The sequence below is a fragment of the Topomyia yanbarensis genome, chromosome 2, assembly GCF_030247195.1.
Source record: "Topomyia yanbarensis strain Yona2022 chromosome 2, ASM3024719v1, whole genome shotgun sequence".
Classification (NCBI taxonomy): Eukaryota; Metazoa; Arthropoda; class Insecta; order Diptera; family Culicidae; genus Topomyia; species Topomyia yanbarensis.
Window position 1 is genome coordinate 410,530,304 of NC_080671.1, and position 21,139 is coordinate 410,551,442.

Genomic DNA, 21,139 nt, shown 5'->3' on the forward strand with positions numbered 1-21,139 from the left:
CTGAATCATTTTATTCAATATTTATAACAAGACCAAAAAACGCTTTGTATTAAATTGACTAAATGCCATCAAAATACTCTTCTACCAATTCCAATGTTGGACAGCACCTCAATCAGCTGCATACTAATATATTCTCAACCACAATCGTGTCTCCGTAGGTTATATACCCAGGAAAAATTGTTCTAGAGATGTTGACGATGTATAAACTTGTTGACAAGCTATCAAGAATGATTCAATAATTTTTAGTTCACCTAATCGATATCTGAGAACACTTTTGTCGCAGATATACATGCGGTCAGTCGGATTTGCAATTTTTGAAGTAAAATACTTCTAACGTTTCATTATAGGGGTCCCGTTTCAAAGTTTTTGCTAAGATATTTTCCCAGTTTTCAAATGCATTAGCTTCCATTGTACTGATCGAAATCGTTATATTTTTGCACTATCTGATCGGAAACATGTGCACCTATATTGTATTTGATTCCGTAAAATGTACGATTGCTATGAATACCAAAAATAATATATTTTGTGAAAGTGGTAATTATCAGCCCTGATTGGTCCGAACAATTCAACCAAGCTGCGAGCGTTGCTAGGACCGCCTCTTTGCCATCCAATGAATCGCGACACTCATATAAAAGCAGCACATAAAAAAATCGTCAGTTTGCTTTCTGATCTTGTAGTAGTTTCTACGTTCCGTCAGCTCGAAGTAATATATTCCATGACTGCCGCCAGGCATCATTTCAATGATATACAGGCGCACCAGTTTTATGCATATAATGATCACAGACCACAGAAAAAACAGAACGCTCTTTCTTTCGGAGCTAAATAAATGAATTTCAAGGCGATGGGTGGCGGTGGGTCTGGGTGCGAGAGACCGCGCTCTCTTGCTCTTTCAATTATGTGTGGGGTTCTCAAATAAATTCACCACGGCGCGCGCTCCAGAGTGCACTGCGAAGGAGTGTTCTCTTTATTAGTTTTTTCTAGCAAACGGTAATGTGGCTGCGATTGACGATTTGAAGGAGATTATGTTGGTTTGTTGAATACTGATATAAGTTTCTGTTGATGGTTTGATACTGGTGGCAAACTGGGAAACGTGAAACGGGATTTTAATTTTACTAATTTTGTTTGCGAATTTCACTGCTCTACAAGTGAAATGCTCCGTTAAAAGTAATGCCCTAGTACTACATTTGTTGTCGGTTATTATCATACGAGACAATTGCAGGGTTAGTGCGAAGAAACTTGGTTGGTTAAGTTTTGAATATATTATTTTTATAGGGCATTTGAACTCTCTAATGCTGACATTCCACGCGCGAATGCCCTTCTACTGGCTTTTAACTGTGGAGTTAGTTTAACTTCCAGTGAGTCCAAATAGTATTTGTTTCCCGATTTGGCCTTTAATTTCTTTTATTTGCTTTTTACGCCATGCTTTAAAATAAAGCAGCTAGACGAATGCCTTTTGATCCCACTATGTGTAATGAAATATTCAATAATGCGAGTAGTAACCCGATCAGAATGAAATAACAAGATTGTAACAGAACACAATTTTTGTAACATATTGTGTTATAAATTAGGTCTCGTTAGTAGTTCAAATAACAGAAATTTATAACAAGTAACAATGCGAGATTTATTTTTTAAATATTTCTGTTATGTGTTTCTGATCGGGAAAGGTAGTACTAACCACTTGAAAAATAAATACCCGCTGGAACTTGGGAACAAACCTAGCCGTTGAATTTTGCCACACATGTGTCTCGGGCGGACGTTTGCAAGTTTCGAGGTAGGACCGAAATTTCATTTACATAAACGCATCGCAAGTGATGTATGTGTAGGTAATTCATATATATACATATATATATATATATATATATATATATATATATATATATATATATATATATATATATATATATATATATATATATATATATATATATATATATATATATATATATATATATATATATATATATATATATAACAGAAATACTTGATAGCTGAATTTAATGCAACCATGCAGAAGATAATAAAAATTACAGTATTCTAATTACCAGCCTAAGTGTATTCTACATCCCTTCAGTTATGTCTCTGACATTACTTACCCATCCCTTTTTAATTCATTGTTTTGTTTTCAAGATTTTATTATTTTTTATGTTCCCGGGATTTCCCGTAAAATCCTTTCGGAAAATGGAAGCTCTAATTCTGGTCAAAGCAAGAAAATAACGTTACTGACGATAAGCCTGGTATGAAGGATTATTGCATCTACAAGCCCGCTCACAAAGTGGGGATTGACGGTGTAGTCACCGATTCGAGATTATTATGCGTGGATCTACTGAAGCACGAGGTTGGTTGTTTCAAATTCCCTTACTCCGGTGAGCCAAGATTTGACATGCTTTTCAAACTCGCGTCGGGTAACCTTTAGTAGCAGAGTCCATATTACCAGGCCCCACGAACAATCAGCGTCCGAGGAATCTGAAGCGTTCCCTTCAAAATGGTCTTAGCACTCTTTTCGAGTAATACTAAAAACAGCTGTGCCACTCACCACGACACCATGACGTTCTTAAAACTTAGAATGTACTTGTAGTGTGCTATGAAACCTGAACTGTTACTGCACTTGCTTGGAAAAGAGATTATTCGCGCAACAGTTATCAGGTCAGTGTCGAGTTGTACGGGGACCGACGGGATGTCAGTACTGATGACAAGGCCGATGGTTTGATAAATGTTTGTTTCACTGGATGATATATTTGTTGTCAGTACCTATCCTGATGTGAGTTTTTTTCCAATGTCAGGCATATAGTGGCTCTCCTTGAGATAAGTGGAAGGCTGACTGAGACTGAATTGACTACTACACGCTATAGCGCTATAAAGCCTCGTACAAGCCCGTGTTAAGACTCGGTTAGTGGTAAATCGCGTGTAATGGATTCGATAATAGCAAAATAAGAAAATTATTTTTTATTATTTATTTTTTTTTTTAAATGTGCATATTAAGCAAGGTTAAATGAACAAAATGAAAAATATAACTTATGTCGGTCTATTTCCACCAACCAGAGATAGCTGTCATGATACTCAGTGTGCTTTCTGCGGCTGCTCGAGTTAGCGCAAAGCGAACGACAAAAGAGTTACATGTATCTTATGGCCATCATTCGAGGAACTAAGGAAACCGTTCAGGCTACTTTCCACTTCTGGTAAGTCAGAGGTACAAACGAGCAAAGCAGAAATCAACTAGTAGATTCCAGTGTGCATTGATTCAACAACAAAGGAAGCATTGTGCTTAATTTTGTCGTAGTGCGTGAAGTTGGCGAATGACTGCTGCCCGACTCAATTATACTGTTGGCTACTTGAATTATTGTTCCTTATGACCGATTCTTCGTGACGGGGTAGGGGCACCAGGTATAGTTTTAAAATGTCTTCACATTTCATAAAAAATGTCTTCTTTTGTCTTCAATGACCAGGATTCTGAACCGGTTTTTGATTTTGAACCAGAAATTAGTTAAACATATGAACAAAGTTGTCTTCAAAATGATAAACACGTCTTTACAGCGTTTCAAATGTCTTCAAAATGAAGATATGTCTTCACATCCGGCATCGCTGGAGAGGGGGGATATTGTCAAAGGCTAAAAATGGCCTATCTTCACAATGTGTGCAGTGCAGTACCAATATCATTCAACATGTTGGACCAAACCGATTTGTCTTACAAAATAATCCAAAGCGCGTAGTAGAAAGTGTCTTCAACGGGATTAAGGTTCCCGTGTATATGGAAAATACAACGCAGTACAAAATAGAGGTAAGGTTACTTAACCTGTCACCGCGTACACTGCGAACGAATTTCAAAATATATAGCGCAATTCGATGAAGCTCAAACCGGTACCCCATAATACTAGGAGAAACTTCTTTCTGGGTATTTATAACGGTGTTATTGTAAACCGGAAGCATGCCGCAAGACATTCCCTCCAACTAGACTATGGGTCATTCCACGCGAAGTGATCAAAAAAAGATGCAAACTTGAAATCGACCTTCACGGATTTGAACAAAATTTGGAGGAATTGTTCATCTAGGGCCAATATATAAAAACCCAAAATTTTGTGTCAATTGAACCACCCCTCGGGTCATGGGAGCACCCCCCGTTGCCAAAACCCTTGATTTTCTTTTGATCATATCTCCGGTTCTATTTACTCTAGAATCAAACCACAAGATGGCTTTTGAAGAAAATTGTTCAAGGAGTCTATAAAAAATATTATTTTTGCCGACAGTGTTGCCAACTATGCAATTTTTTCAGATAAATATTAAAAGTTAATTTTTCTCTCAATACGTATATTTTAATTTTGAAAATTTTAATGCCATCGCGTTCCTCAGACATTTTTACATAAAAAACACTTATCGTCACAATATAATATGAGCGCATCCTGAGATATACCGTTTTGAAGGGAAAAGCTCCGATTTTCTCATATAAAAATCCATTTTTATTGGCCAAAATTGAGAAAATCTTCAAACTGTCATAAAAATCGACTCTGATCTGCTAGAAGCAAACCAAATACGTAGTTTTTCATCATTTCTCGTCTACTTCACGAAAAATAATGTTTGAGCTCAGAATACTCAAGTTGGTTTTTTAGTGTTACGCGCTTGCGATTTTATATGGGAAATTGCGGTTTTTTCTCTTCAAAACGGTGTATCTCAGGATACGTTCATATTATATTGAGATGATAAGTGTTTTTTATGTAAAAATGTCTGAGGAACGCGATGGCATTAAAATTTTCAAAATTAAAATATTCGTATTGAGAAAAAATAACTTTTAATATTTAACTGTAAAAATTGTATAGTTGGCAACACTGTCGGCAAAAAATAATATTTTTTATAGACTCCTTGAACAATTTTCTTCAAAGGCCATCTTGTGGTTTGATTCTAGAGTAAATAGAACCGGAGATATGATCAAAAGAAAATCAAGGGTTTTGGCAATTTGCCAAAACGGGGGGTGCTCCCATGACCCAAGGGATGGTTAAAATGTCACAAAAATTTGGGTTTTTATATATTGGCCCTAGATGAACAATTCCTCTAAATTTTGTTCAAATCCGTGGAGGTCGATTACACGTGCCTTGATCACTTCGCATGGAATGACCGTTATACAGTTAAAAAGGGTGCGCGACGTTAGGCATAAGTACGGTAGGCATAATGGACGTTAGGCATAATAGATAATAGGCATAACTCACAAAAATATAACAGTAATAGCAAGGCTTTCGTTGTTGTAGAGATTTTAACTTTATGCTCGTTTTCGGGTTTAAAAAAACCACGCTTTGCTGTGTACAATTGCATACCTTCAAGGGACAGTAAATTGAAAACACCAAGCGAGATATTTATGATTTATAGTGTAGAATTTTTTTTATATTTTTTTAGCTTTCTTCATTTAAGTGAACAGTTTTGATTCAACTCCAGTTCAAAAAAGAAGCCCATTTCAAGCTTATTGGATGTATTACGAATACAATTGTATCCAAATATTAAACAATAAAGACTAATAATGAACAGCCATTAAGTTATGGAAACTAGTTCAGCAAAGTTACATTAATATACTGATTTTCAGCAATCTATTTTCCGAGTTTCAGCAAAATAACCGTCACTCCTACTGACATCTCGGTAAAAGCTTTGTTAGCTGGAAAAAACTCGCTAAAAGTTTCGAAAAAAGCTGGGATTCGGTAGAACAAAATTAAGTGTGTAGAAGCAGCAAATTCACCATTCTTTCTTCAAGACATATATTTTCTTCTTGTAAATTGCACATGCATGTATGTAAAAATAAATCTAAGTTAATGTGAGTTATTCATACCTTAATAGAAATGAGATAAATTTTGTTATTTTTTTGTATATATATTTATTTTATTTGAAGTAGGGAAAAGTCACTGAAGCTAGTTTAATTCAAAACCTTATTACCAACAAGCATAATACCTCCACTTTTTAACAAACAGATTGAATCAATTTGAGTTAGGTGCAATTTATCGGTTGTACGTCGAGTAATAAACGCTCGCTGAATTACCGCATGCCAAGCATTTGGTCTGCTTCGTTTTTTTTAATAAAGATTTATTCAAGTATATACAGCAGAATAAAATGTTGATCAGTTTGATCAGCTTTAAGAGTAATTTTACAACATCAAACAAAGATTAAACATTCACGCTCTTACCACCCGAGGCGAACACCACCAAAAATAAATTCCGTTAAGTGATACTGCAATATGGTAATTTATGCATAACGTCCATTATGCCTAACGTATATTATGCCTAACGTCCATTATGTCTAACGTCCATTATGCCTATATTTTTAGGCCCAACGTATGTATGTCTAACGTATTTATGGATAATGGGGTACACTCAGTTCAAACATAACGGTACTAAAATAAAACAAACCACGCTGTGCACCTACCAAATCCCACGTGTAAAATCTGTAACCAGACGACACAGAATACATCACAACAGGTGGCCCACTCACCCACTAGAAATCAATGTGAAACACAGTCTTCAAAGCCATCGTATGTACCACAAACGTTTGCCAAATCTAGCAGTTTGTTCAGGCTACAATAACAATTGCAAAAGCAGCATCCAGCACCTCAAAATCAACTTGTAGCGCCGTCGGTAAGAAAGCTAGTGAGGAATTCCACGAAGATCCGTCCGAAAATCTTTAAAATCGTGACCTACCATCTTAGATTCCAATGAAACTTTACACGTTTCACCGTCATGCAAGACTAAATATTTTCCACAGGTAATAAGATTATTTTGACTCAAGAGCAACTTTTCAAAAGGGCGTAAACGTTTCTACGTGCATGAATTTCATTTTTTTTGTTCGATTACTGTATTTTATACAGCAAAACTGTTTGAAAACGAGTTACAGGGAATGAATACTTCTGTCTGAAAAAAATATACACTGAAAAAAATGTTGTGTCATTTTTCAAAAAAAACGAAAATTTATGATAAAAATTTAAGTTGCGAAAAAACTCATTTTTTCAAATTTTTTATATTTTGTTATCAAAAACCCAAAGAGAAAAGAAACATTTTGAATGTGATTGCATGATGGAGAAAAAATCGGTAACAAAGTTTTCCTAACAATAACTTCGTACATGTTTTTAAATTTCATACTAATAGACATACAAAATTTTAATTCTATTACAGAATATAACTTTCAAATGGTTTACAATATCGCCTTGATGTCAAAGAGAAAGTTGCACGAAAGTTTATGGGCCTTTTGAAAAACCTATTATTGTTGATGGAGAAACGCAAATAACTTATGAAAAGGTCGTAATAAAACAAAATAATTGTGTTGTTAAAACAAAAGTTAAAATATCTCGAGAACTACTACATTTTAGAAAATTTTTGTTAAGAGCATTTCGATTTAAAATGGCATTTAGAATCATATTCAAAAAGAAAATTGCATTTTTGACTGCAAATAGTAAGAATTATAAAAAAATGTCAAAAGTTGAAAGCTTCTCCATGATCCAAATACACTAAAAAGGTTGCTTTTACGTCTTTAAAACGATAAACATTAAAATTTTAACATTTTTTGATGGGGTAACGCGAATAACTTTTAAAAAGAGTATAATTACACGAATTAATTGTTTTTGAAGTAGCAAAATTTCAAATATCTCGAAAACTATCGCATTTTGGAAGATTTTTGTTAAATGTATTTTGATTTTAAATGGTGCTTAGAATTATATTCTGTAATAAAATGACAATTTTGAATGTCAATTAGTATGAAATTTAAAAACATGTACGAAGTTATTGTTAGAAAAACTTTTTTACCGATTTTTTCTCCATCATGCAATCACAATCAAAATGTTTCTTTTCTCTTTAGGTTTTTGGTAACAAAATATAAAAAATTTAAAAAAATGGGTTTTTTCGCAATTTAAATTTTTATCATATCATCATTTTATCATAAAATTTTGTTTTTTTGAAAAATGACACAACATTTTTTTCAGTGTATATTTTTTTAGGACATAAGTATTCATTCCCTGTAACTTGTTTTCAGATAGTTTTGCTGTATAAAATACAGTAATCGAACAAAAAAAAATTTAAATTCATACACGTAGAAACGTTTACGCCCTTTTGAAAAATTACTCTTGTATCAAAATATTCCAATTGCCAGAGAATATCATGGAGATTCATACAGCGAACACACCTGCAAAGTTTCGTTCGAATCGACGATGGTCATATTTTGCGGTCGGCTGGTTTCTCATGGAATCCCTCTAGTTTGAATGATGAAGGGTTTACGCCGATAACACGTAAGTTCAAAAAACAAGGGAAAACATCTGATCGTGAACATCAAGACAGAATTTACAATAATGACATTGATGTGAATGAAAAGAAAAAAGCAAATGATCCCCAAGGCACAGTAGGTGAGCAGACAAATGTTTCCCTCCCACGAAAGTAGGTGTCTACGAGCAAAAGAAAGATGCGTGCGCGTGATCTACATCACACTCAATAAGTCTTTTTAACATTTTAACGACATTCAATTAGCTAGAGATTACTGGGTAGGGAAAGTTATGAAAAATTAGAGCTAAAAATGGCAGGGTCATTAGAACAGGCTTAATATCGTACGGGCTTAATTTTTGTCTTCTGCTAATGAGGGTCGTGGTGATCTTGCGTGGCTTAATTTTTGTCGGTTGTCACGGTAATGATGGACTTGTCTGTCTATACCAGGACACATGCTAGTGAACTCGGGTGATTCGTAGTTATGCTGCCTAAGCTCGACCCTCATTAGCAGAAGACAAAAATTAAGCCCGAACGATATTAAGCCTGTTCTAATGACCCTGCCATTTCTAGTTTTCCGATATATGATCCTTCCACGCTTTTCTAAACTTTCTCCCTTCAATTCCTTGCTCTCCCTTGAGTACTATGGCTCTTAATATTGAAAAATGCACTTCACTATCCAGTCCCTTGCTAATTAAATGCCGTAACAACCGCCGAGGTTCTTAAGTAGAGGTTTTTTTAACATCTTTAAAATTGTGGATATTTGTCCATTCTGATAATGTATCTTTTCGATTTACTGAGATGTGCAAAATGGGTTTCCAGAACTTTGTCAGAGCATTCCGTATGGAAATATTTGTTATGGTCAACGCGTTGAAAGTCGGTATAGAGAGATTCAGTTATACTGAAACTTAATGAAGTTGCATTTAAATATCTCGTGTTCCACTCATCAGTAATTGACATCAACTTGCTATCAGTTGAACGATATATCCAAACTAACATTAAATTGTCGTCAGTTTGACATAAAATTCAAACAGTTCACACAACATGTGTGAATATCTAAAGCAACTGGTACCGGGTGATGTTTCGATTCGCAAAGCACTGAAGCTCTGGGTCACTGATGGGTATAGGGAACTGAACTCTTGTCTTTTGGGGTTAGAGCCAAACACTTGTGAGTATGCAACGTTTATTTTTTTCCTAAAGGAAAAAAAAAATGGATGTAGAAATTGGCGCTTAAGAGCACAAAACCTAACCTAAAGAAGTTGGATTTGAATTTGATTTCGTGTTACACTCGTCAGTCTGATCCCTATACTCGTCTGCAACCCAGAGCTTCTGTGCTTAACTAACTGAAACATCACCTGGTACCAGCCAGTTGCTTTAAGCGTTTACACATGTTAGGTGAACTGTTTGAATTTAATAACTGACGCCAGTTTGGTGTTAGTTTGAATATATGGTCCAACCTACAGCAAGTTGGTGTCAGTTACTGATGAGTGGAACAAGAGGCATTCAAATCCAGCTTATTTATGTTATGTTTTGTTCCCCTTAAGCGCGAATTGGTACACCCATTTTTTCCTTTGGGAAAACATAAAGGTTGCATATACTGAATCTATTATTTCGAGCATCATAATGTCATTGAAGCAGTTTCGTGGGGACATTGTGCGGTAAAAAAATGAAAGTATGGGAAAAAATCCTACCGATACTGAATGCATAGATCGACGAACACTGCTCATCACGTACGCCCCTAGTGAGCATATAATCCTATAAATCTCCGTTTGCACGATTTAATATAATAGTTTGCAATTACCTGCACTTAACAGCACCAGAAGACCCACGCCGATCCAACTGCAGCTACAGCACGACATTCTGCGTAGCGTCATCCTGCTCTCCGAAATTCAACCTTTTTCACATACGCCCTCCCCCACAAGCACACCGACACACGCGCGGGCCACTCCACTTTACGGAACACTTTTTCGAGAAACTTCTTTCTTCCTACATGAATTGTTTCCTTCCTCTGAACTTCAATGCGTATATGGGCGGAGGCTGATGCCACCCACAAGCCGGAGAAGTGATCCTTCTTCGCTTTTTCACTGTTTCGCAATTGATATTTATCTTCTTGGAAGCTTGGAAACATCCTCCGGAACACACTCACCGCGTTGTTAACAGCTTCACTTTTTGTCACTTTTTCATGTGATCTTCAAACTTAGCATTAGTCTCGCACACTCACACATCTCGACGAGTAGGACGACTGATGGCCGGGAAACCTCGGTTGCCGCTGAATGTGGAAGAATGTTGGAAAACGAATTTTCGCCTACCTGCAAGTTCGAGGTGGGAAAATATATACAAGCACTACAGCAGCAGGACGTGCGTCTTAATATGGAGGAAAAAACTTTGTTTTCGCACTTTATCCGCCCGTTTCGATATTTTGTCGTTAACGGTACCTCCTCCTCGGATGATGATGATGAAGTGAACCAGAACCCGAAGAGGATCTGAAGTCTAACGAGCTTTTCGACATTTTGCTAGCAGATAGCGTTTTCGTTCGTACAAGCTCTGATTGCTAGACTGGAAAAAAAATCGACGAATGTTATGTATGTTCCATGGAAGGTGTGACTGTTTATGATAAATAGACGCCAACGATTTCCCAGGAAATTTGGCATACCTATAATTGTACGTGGGTTTAATTTCCAACTCCGTTAGGTCGATGTAGGAGGAAAGTTCATTCTATCGGAGCAAGAAAATTCTAGCGAATCATTTAGGCGTGTTCCATCAAAGACGAGGACTCTTCATGTTCATGTACATTGGTATCATCACCTGTATCAGTTTGACCCCACGGAGTGAATCTTTGTGAAAAAGCTTAACGCTAATCCTGTCATCGTTGGAAGTTTTTGCCAATCGTTTATCTTTCGAACGTCATTTATCTTCGCAACCGCCGATTTTTTTACTCTAGACGAAATACACGCGCGCACCCAAAAGCGAACTGTTTTCCTTACTTTCTCGGGTGTTTTTCTTCCATTTCGTGTAGTAATGGATTCTACGGTGTGCTTGGCAGGTCGTACAAACTTTTAACCGCCACCGGAACGCTTGTGTGCGGTGGAATGCCCTGGTCTATTTGTGAGTCCCTTTTCTCCTAGCTGTCTCTGCGGTTATCCCCGGGTGGAGAGGGAAAATAACAAGCAGCTTTCGGGTGCCCCGAGTGTTTCCGGGCAGCGAAGAATTTAGGCCGTTTGTTGTTTTGGTTTTGCGTTTTCCAGGAAAAGTGCCACTTCCGCTGGCTGAGTCTGTGAAAGATATGTAAAAATAGTGAATATTAACGAAGTGGTTTTGCTGATGGGGTTTTTATTTTCCCTTTGTGTGGCATCCAACGTCCTTAGGTTGAGGTAGAAGCCTAAAATTTGCATGCGTTAATGGGAACTGAGTAGAGTAAGAGTGCAAATTTTGCAATCGAATCAGCGGAGATAGCATCTTGTCCATTCGAAGAGTAAGAAATGAACCCCCTGAATTCTGGAATAGTAACTTTTTAAGTCTTTACGAAAAAAGGACCATGAACAAAAATCATGTTTTATGATTATGATAATTTACCTTCAGTAACGCCCATATAACGAATTTATTAGTGGAGATATTTGTTTTTGTTTTGTTACCAAATCAATATTCTGTACGTGAACTAGTTCACAGCTTTATGAACATTATTCATAAAACAAAAAGTTTACTCGTGATTTTATTCATAAATTTAGGAACATTATTCAGAGCCCGACTATACGACGTGAACTGTTTTATAATTTATTACATCTTGAACATAATCTAGTTCTCGTAGTTGTGAATTAATTCACAAGATCAAAACATGTTTTTCATTAACTATTTCACAAAACTCGGAATATCATTCATGAATTCTTTTAAGCATCGTGAACTAGTTCATGATTACTACTATACTACCGACGAATCAATATCCGCAATAGAAAATAGCTTCATGAATACGAGATTTATTATACATAATATCAGGAATTTGGTCACAATTTTCGTTCACGAAATCGTGATTTTTTGTTCATGAATTTATAAGCCAATTTTTCCGTGTACAGTATTTGTCAACGCTAGCAGCATTGTCAGCGAATATGCCGCGGTGAATATGAAGATAAGTATCTGTAGGATAATCTAGCTGGAAAGCATATTTCAATGAATTTTTGCCTTTCTCAATAGAAAGGTATTGCAATTGCTCTGAAAACCGACTTTTTAACGGAGTGACATATACCATTCGATTCAGTTCATCGAGTTCGGCAAATGTCTGTGTGTGTATGTATGTGTGTGTATGTATGTGTGTGTATGTGCGTCTGTGTGTGTGTGTACGCGAACACAATCTCACTCACTTTTCTCACAGATGGATGAACCGATTTTTACAAACTTAGTCCCAAATCAAAGGTGCAACGTTCCCATAGGCTGCTATTGAATTTCTAATGGATCCGACTTCCGGTTCCGGAATTACAGGGTGATGAGTACGATCACGCAGAAAATGTCGATTTTAAGAAATTCTGCAATGAATGTATAATGGTGAAATTTTTTCCAAAATGTGACCACAACTGCTTCGATTTGTAGTACTAGGTCATTAACAGCCATTCAAAGTCTCTTTGGTCACATTGGCCACCATCCTCGGTTCCGGAAGCCCCTGCGGAAGTATCCAAATTCAGACTAACAGTCACATCGGTTTCTCGGAGATGGCTAGACCGAATCAACCAAACTTAGTCTCAAATGAAAGATGTTGCGTCCCCGTAAATGGCTATTAAATTTTATCCCCAACCAACTTCCGGTTCCGGAGTTACAGGTTGTGGCGTGCGATCACATAGCAAATTGTGATTCAAACCGATATTCCGATGGAAGCAAAAATGGTAAAAAAATCGCTAAAATGTCTCTCAAATAACTTAACTTTGCAGTTCTAGGTCACCGACGGCCAAACAAACTTTCGTTGACTACATTGACCACCATAGACGGTTCCGGAAGTGCCCGGGAAAAGTGGCCATCTTTCAAAATTTACGAACTCACATCAGTTTTCCGGAAATGGTTGGGCCGATTTTCACAAGCTTAGTCCCAAATGATAGCTATAACATCCCCATAGATGTATATAAAATTTCGTACGGATCGCTTATATGGGTCCGGAAATATAGACTAAATCGTCCGGTCACATATGAAATTCCCATATAAGCCGGAACTAAAATTTTTTTTTCAAAGGGGGGACCTCATGAAATTTCGGAAATCGAATTCGTATTTTTGATGCCAAACATCTTTAAAATGCATGAAATGTCGAGATTTTATGTTATCTCGAAAAATTTTTTTTTTATAAAAATCAACTTTTTGGGACTTTGCCGATTTTGCACCTTTTATCAGTTCAATATTACCGTGGCTGTTTTTTCTTTTACAAAATTATAGAACTCGAATAATGATTTATTTTCCTGTATATAGTTGTCATGTGATGTATAATAATAAAATGTAATATATGCATTTAAAAGTTTTTAATGAATATAAACAACGCACACATTCTCGTGATTCATGATTGAGAAAGGCACAATTGCACCGCTAGGTGGATTAAAATAGGTTTTTTATATAGGCGTCGGCGGTAAAACATGATGATGAATTATGTTCTATCAACGACCATGCGGTTGACTTGAGAGGGAAGCTCAACTGCTATTAGCAGAAGGCAAAGGATTCTTTACATTTCCTTTCGATCATGTCCATAGGAGCCTCCCTAGTCCTGGTTTCCGTTCTAAGGTTATAACTGATTCGCTCTGGAATACCTATCCGTCTCACAATTCATTGCTTTAGTTTCTCGTAGTGTAAAATTTGTCGACAATAGCCAGCAAAATCGATACAGTAGAACCTTGCGGTAATTAAAAGAGAGTAAATTTGTCCCGAAAAAAGTTGCTGTCAATTCTCAACCCTCATACCTGATTCAACAATCATTATTCCACTTAGACAAGACCATGCGTATTCGCCACGCACATTAATGCCCTGTGGATAAGCTCCCTAGTTGGTCGAACAAACACTGAACAAACAAGGTAATTACCCAAGAGTAAAGCCATGTCAAGTGATCCTCGAATTTTTCGCAAAATCACCGATCTTCATGAGGTACATTTTATTGTATAGGGATTATGGTGATTAGCTTTTGGTATAAATATTTCGTTAAAATTCCTTTTTTTCTTTAAGATATTAACCCTTAAACTTTATTGCATGATAAAATTGTAAATATTATATCTCAAAAACTACTGAAGATAATTCAATGAATTTTTGCACACTTACGGAATGATATTTGCACTATCTTATAGAAATCTTTTTACTTTACAAATGTGTGAATAACGATACTAATTACATCTACGTTATATCCAAATTCTTTTTAGTCTACAACATTAATATATGAAAATGGAAAATCTTATATCAACAGCATTTTATTTCACATTTTATTTTCACCTTTAAACAACGATGTGTCTTTTGAAAAAAGTTTACATAAAATCTGTTGTTCAATCGCATCTATGTTGGAGTTTTTTTAATCACTGTCGCTTCTGATAATTCTGTTAATTGGTGGTTCGCCAAGTTCTGGTAAGATATTATTTATTTTTGTCGAATTTCAATTAATCATCAACGACCTTTATTTCAAAATCATCGTTACAGTTTTCCGCATGTACCTGTTGAGTCATCGAATATTCCAGTTCCAGTTCCATTACTTTGGCAAACACTATAAGAAGAAAGATTAAACGTGTAAATTTTCCTATGTTTTAAACGCGTTATAGAGGAACCCATTACTCAAGCCCGTGCGCAGAAAATGCTCATGGGAGGGTTTTGATTTTTCTACGTTTCTCGTAAAAGAAAGGTTAAACTTTGAAGATTTTTATGAGACCTGGAAGGCAGAGTATTGTGTACCAATCGACTCAGCTCAACAAATAGGGTAAATGTTTATTATTAAGAAGGAATGGAATTGGTTGGTGGAAGTGTCGGATTGGTTTGAAGTAGTTAATCTTAATGACTAAACTTAAATCTCTTGTATCTTGCCATCCTCATCCATCCGGGGCCACTGTTACACTGAAAAACATTGTTCCTAAAATCTTGCATAGAGTACCATGAATTCTAGAATATTCACATTTTTTCGTTAGGAAAACAGGGCTATGAACAAAAATCATGTTCAATTTCGCTTCAGTAATGCCCTCATAACGTTTTTATTAGTGGAAATATTAGTTTTTGTGTTGTGAAATTCAATCACGGTTTTTTCTTGTCAATACCAACACGATTTTCTGTACGTGGACTAGTTCACAGCTTTATGATCATTACTCTCAGTTGACTCATATTGTTATTCATAGATAGTTCGCAAAATCAAAACATTGTGGATATTTTCTCGTGCTCTATTTCACGATACTCGGAATCTTATTCATGAATCCATTCGATCCTTGTGAAATAATTCATGATTATATATTAAACACAACTTACCATTCGTGCTCCTGAAATAGTTCCCAAAATCATGAAATATTATTCATGTACTCGTGAACTCGTTCATGATTTCTAGTATAATAGACACGCATGGTCACATGCGTACCCGTGAAATAAATTACAAAATTATAAAATATTATTCATGTCGTAAACTGGTTCATTTTATTTAGTATAGTAGTCACAAGTTACCATTCGTGCTTGTGAAATAGTTCACGAAGCCATCAAACATTATTCATGTAATCGTAAACAGGTTCATGATTCCTAATATATTAGTCACGATCCAATATCCGTGCTCGTGAAATAGTTCCTAAGTTCATTACATATTATTCATGTATTTATGAACTGGTTCATGATTTCTAGTATATGATTCACGATCTATTTTGCGTGAAGATAGTCCTAATCATATACACTTTCATGGAACATGGTAATGAAATTTTCATGTGAGCTAATTTCTCAAAATGTGTAGTAGTAGTCGTGGAATCATTCGCGTTCCGTGCACTTTTTAATAAAATATCCAGCTGTCAGCTACCAAGAATAGGTACGAGCTGTAGATATAAAAAATTATTGGGACCATTATCGTTATTCATTCGATGCGGTTCAGTGTGATGTCTGGATAGAAAACGAAAACTGTGCTGAGCGCACAGTTCAAATCGTGTTCATAATATAGTTTACAGAATAAGATCCCGCGAACACTTTTATGGTCCAGTTCACCTTGTCACGTTACTGCGAGTAAAAAACCGATAGTAACCGAAAAATACCAGATCGCGATAAGACGAAATTACGAATACCACGATGAAACTGAAATCATGTCACATTGCTTCACGTGTCAAATTCGAAAGTACTATAATAAAATATCAAGGTAAGATGAACAGAAATTACAAAATTCGTGACTGAGGTCCTGAAATCATAAACATAAATCACACAACTCGTGGCAAAAATATCAAAAATCGTCACTAAGATCCTGAAATCATGAACATAAATAAACATGAATCCCAACTCGTGACTCAAATATCACAACATCAACAGAAAATATGAAAACCAAAGTTCCTGCATTCATGGACATAAATCACATTACTCGTGATTGAAATATTCAAAATCGTGACTAGGATCCTGAGATTATGAACATGATTCACTTTACTTATGACTGAAATATCACGATAAAGTGAATAGAAATTACGAAAATCGTGACAAAAACCCTGAAATCATTAACATAGATCCCGCTACTCTGACATAAGGATCCTGAAATCATCAAAATCGGCTATGTATTCCCAAATTATGAACAACATTCATAACAAAAACTAAATATATCCAGCGAACAACAGTAACCCAACCAAACATTCAAGTGTAACGCCATGTATATAGTCGAAGTGATCTAGTTTTGTAGAAACACAGATAGTTTCATGGATACGAGGTCTAGTATTCATAATTTTAGTAACCCACGGTTTTCGTGAAACGTTCACGAAATAGCGATCATTTTTTCATGAATTTATGAACGAATTTTTTTCCGTGTAGGCACAACTTCAGTGGGGATTGTACTCTAGCTCTTTTTATTTTGTGTTAATCGTTCATGTTTTTCCAATGATGCTTTTTCTTGCTTACTATCCAACCTTCTCGGTATATCTGACCTGCTCAGGTCTGCTGCAAATATCGTCACCTGTTGAGACACGAACCGATCCGGAGGTGTCGACCATAATGATTTACATCTCTTTACAACCACCTTCCCAGGGTTTCTTATCCTTCTTTTCCTATTCATTTGATAGCTGCTCCTGAGAATTTCTCGGCGGCGGTATTTCTGCCGATACCGATAACCATTTTCGCGAGTCATTTAGCTGTCAGTCACTCAGACGGAGAGATCATCGGCTGTAAAATTTCTGCAGATAACGATATCTCGATTTTCTTTGACTTCATGCTTTATCCTTAGATCTCGTTGCTAGCCCGCTGACCAACCTTTGCTGTGTAGCTGGTCTGCTCACAACTAGTGCTAATATCGAAACAAGCCGAAATGTGAACAGGCCCAGATATGCCGACCAACATAACTTATATCCCTTTCCAGCCACCTTCATGGAGTTTCATCCTTGGTTTTTTCAACGACTTGTTTCAAGAGGGATCGAACTCGAATGACACGGCTCACTATATAATTTCATCCCTGAACAGGAAGTTAATAAATTTTTAAAAGTAATTCAAAACCCTCATGGGAAGGGTTTGAACCCCTAAAACCCTCCCCTTGCGCACGGGCCTGCCATTACTATAAACATGGGATGTAAAATTGAAAATTTAACGAAAATTGTGTTTTGTTCATGTCCATATTTATTTTCGTTGTATTTTTTGCGCCCATTACGATATATGCTACACATGTGTTAACCAATATAATTTTTAAATTTATCATTCCACATGGATGCCACAAGAACAAGATACGACGAACATATTTAAGATTTTTTTAACGGAATGCATCATACGCTCCTTCAAAGCGGCATTAGGACGTTGCGACGTGCGGCGTTGCCAATATGTATGTTCTCGCTGGTTGCATCAAAGTGGGCCGTGCGTTGAAAGAGCGCACTGTTAAAAAAAATGTTCCATAACTCTCGATTGGAACAAAAATGAAAAATTATTAATACAGATTATTGAAGGTAAAAGATTGTCGCATAATTTGACATACGTTTTGAAAATATTTAGCGTGAAGAACACAAGGAAAAATTCAATTGAAAATTTTAAATAGATGCAAAGTACCGTTATTGACACAATTATGAAGTAAAAAGAATTCTATAAGATAGTGCAAATATCATTCCATAAATGTGCAAAAATTCATTGAATTATCTTCAGTGGTTTTTGAGATATAAAATTTTCAATTTTATCATGCAATAAAGTTTAAGGGTTAATATCTTAAAGAAAAAAAGGAATTTTAACGAAATATTTATACCAAAAGCTAATCACCATAATCCCTATACAATAAAATATACCTCATGAAGATCGGTGATTTTGCGAAAAATTCGAGGATCATTTGACATGGCTTTACTACCAAGCAAATGAAAAGCCCATAATGCCCCCATGATCATGGTCCAAATTCACCCCCACTGCATGGTGTTTTGATAGTGTTTGGAATGGGTTCAACCCATGACAATACCATCACCATGGTCTGGAGGAGCCCATTTAAAAATCATGTTCTGGTGTATTTATGGGTTTTTAAGACCATTTTATGGTGTTTTGATGGTTGTAAAATTTAGCGCGGACCATGTTCATGGCATTTTTATGAGGTTGCATGTTGTTTGAACCCATAAGAATTTGCTCGGGTAGTTTGCTCAGTCCAAACAGATTGGCATCACCTGGCGTTTACGTGTCAATGTCATCAAATTAACGAACATTTTAAATTACATCCGTGAAAATATTTGCAATTTTTAAAATAATGAAATGAAATTTACTAATTATTTGCAATAAAATGAGATCGGAGAAAGAAATAGTCGCATAACAAAGGTTGCCCGTTTTCCAAGATAGCACTGTTGATGAATCACCTTATAAAAATATGTGATAAAAGACACGGACGAGAATAGCTGAGCACCGCCTTATATCATGTCGTAATTTTTTTGTGGAAAAAGTCTTTGGTACTTTTAAATTGTAAATATTTTCAAAGGAAATAAATTCAAAGATTGTTTTTTGCCATTCTCATATATCTCATATATTTTCTCACTCTGAAAATCGTAAAACTAATCTTGGCTCAATTTTTTTTAACTAAGATAGACTAGACATTATCCACCTATTTTTTTAACTTATGCAAGAGAAACAAAGATTCTTTTATAATATATATATAACTTAAAAATGTTTTTAAACTTTTTTCTTGCCAATTGCTAAAAAATCGATAGAATTCAGCCATACTTCAAGTGAAGGTGAAACTGACATCACTTTTGCTTTACTATCCACTGACTTGTCTTTCAATTTGTTTCTTACTTAATTACTTTTTTTCTTATTCTTCCAGTTTTGATTTTTGTGCTGGGCTCTAGGCCTGTGTATAATTAAACTCTCCTGAAAAGACCCAGATGATGGAATAAGATTTGTCGTTAAAGCCTCCAACTGTTCGTTTATAAACACATACATTAAACTCGGTAGAACCATATCCTATCTTCTTTCGAAGCAACGATTCTGTGCTAATGACTTCGAAAGATTAGGCGCAAAAATATTCCGCCGTTACAGAAAGTTTGGCTAGATAAGTTCAGAATTGTGGCTCTCTATATAAAGCTAGCAAACAATGTTATTGGCGGTAAGCCTTTCATTAAGGACTACCATGTCTACATGTCCGCTCACAATGTTGAGATCGATGGTGTAGTCACCGATACGAGTTTGCCATGCGTGAATCTGCTAGAGTATGGGGTTTGCTATTTCAAACACTACTTGCTCCAGTAAGCAAAAATTTTGAATAGCAATCGAACTGGACGGGACAACATGGTGTGTCTCCTGCTTTGCGTTTAATTACGACTTCTTCGAAAACGATCGTCTGCTCGTTCGACTGTTTGCACAAATATTCTGCGATATTAAGGCTCGTTATGATAATTGCGCAGAGAATCATAAGTATGACTCTTGCTGCCTATGACCGGATAACTGCCCCTCTAATGATCCTTTGAAACTGTGAAAACTAGAGAAAAAAGTTTGTAGTAATTTTCACTATTTCGTTAATTGTTAAGTCTTTGTATTTGTAATTTTCGTATCGTGCGATTCAACCACTTTCATTGTTTATTCATTTTTTCACGGAACATTTGAGAATAACACCATTTATTGTGAATAAATCTGAATTGGACTGACAGGGCAGTGGCGTGATCATCTGGCAGTTGTGTTTAGTGTTTTCATTAGCATCCTTTCACAATTCGGTTTTCGAACAATAAAAGACCTAGAAATGCCACTCCTATTAGGACTTACCCAAGTAACAATTTAAATTTTATAGCTCGCTACAAGTGCAATTTAGATTTTATTGGTGGCTATAACAATGATAAAAGGCTAATGATAAAACCTTAATTGTTACTAGGATAATCACAAACACATCAAGATTTCTACGCCCCCTTCCCCCTAATGATGGTGTCTTTGGTGGGGGCCAACCCGACAAACCGCACGCCACTGGCCAGGGTACAATTTCAAGCAACTAAAACAAAATTACGAAATCATTCGTATCGTGTCGCTCGAATCGTTCGGATGTGTATCCAGTAAAGTTCCGTATACCCGGGGGAAATCAAATATTCTTTTGACGATTGAAACAAAGACAATGTTCGCTGCTCTTCGTACATCATGCGGATGTGTGAATTTAAAAAAAAAACTTTCGTGAACTCTAACCGTTCATTCTTTGTTCTAGCTGTTTTAGTACTCCTTCGTCAGCGAGATTGCAAATATCATTAACATTCGCCGTAAACTGATTAAAATTTCGACCGTCCGCCCAGATACGATCAGAGTTATAGATTCCGATCTAAATCAAGCAAATTAAATTTCTCAAGACAAGATCC

General features: G+C 36.0%; 1 protein-coding gene across 4 annotated transcripts in view; it reads right to left on the reverse strand.

The window, feature by feature from the left end:
• LOC131685064 (zwei Ig domain protein zig-8-like) overlaps positions 1-11,143 on the reverse strand; it is a 426,388-nt gene extending 415,245 nt beyond the window's left edge. For all 4 annotated transcript variants that reach the window (XM_058968472.1, XM_058968473.1, XM_058968470.1 and 1 more), the window contains exon 1: positions 10,012-11,143. In XM_058968472.1, the coding sequence (XP_058824455.1) occupies positions 10,012-10,084 (73 nt within the window). In that variant the 5' untranslated portion in view covers positions 10,085-11,143. The remainder of the gene's footprint in view (positions 1-10,011) is intronic.
• Positions 11,144-21,139: the final 9,996 nt, after the last annotated feature.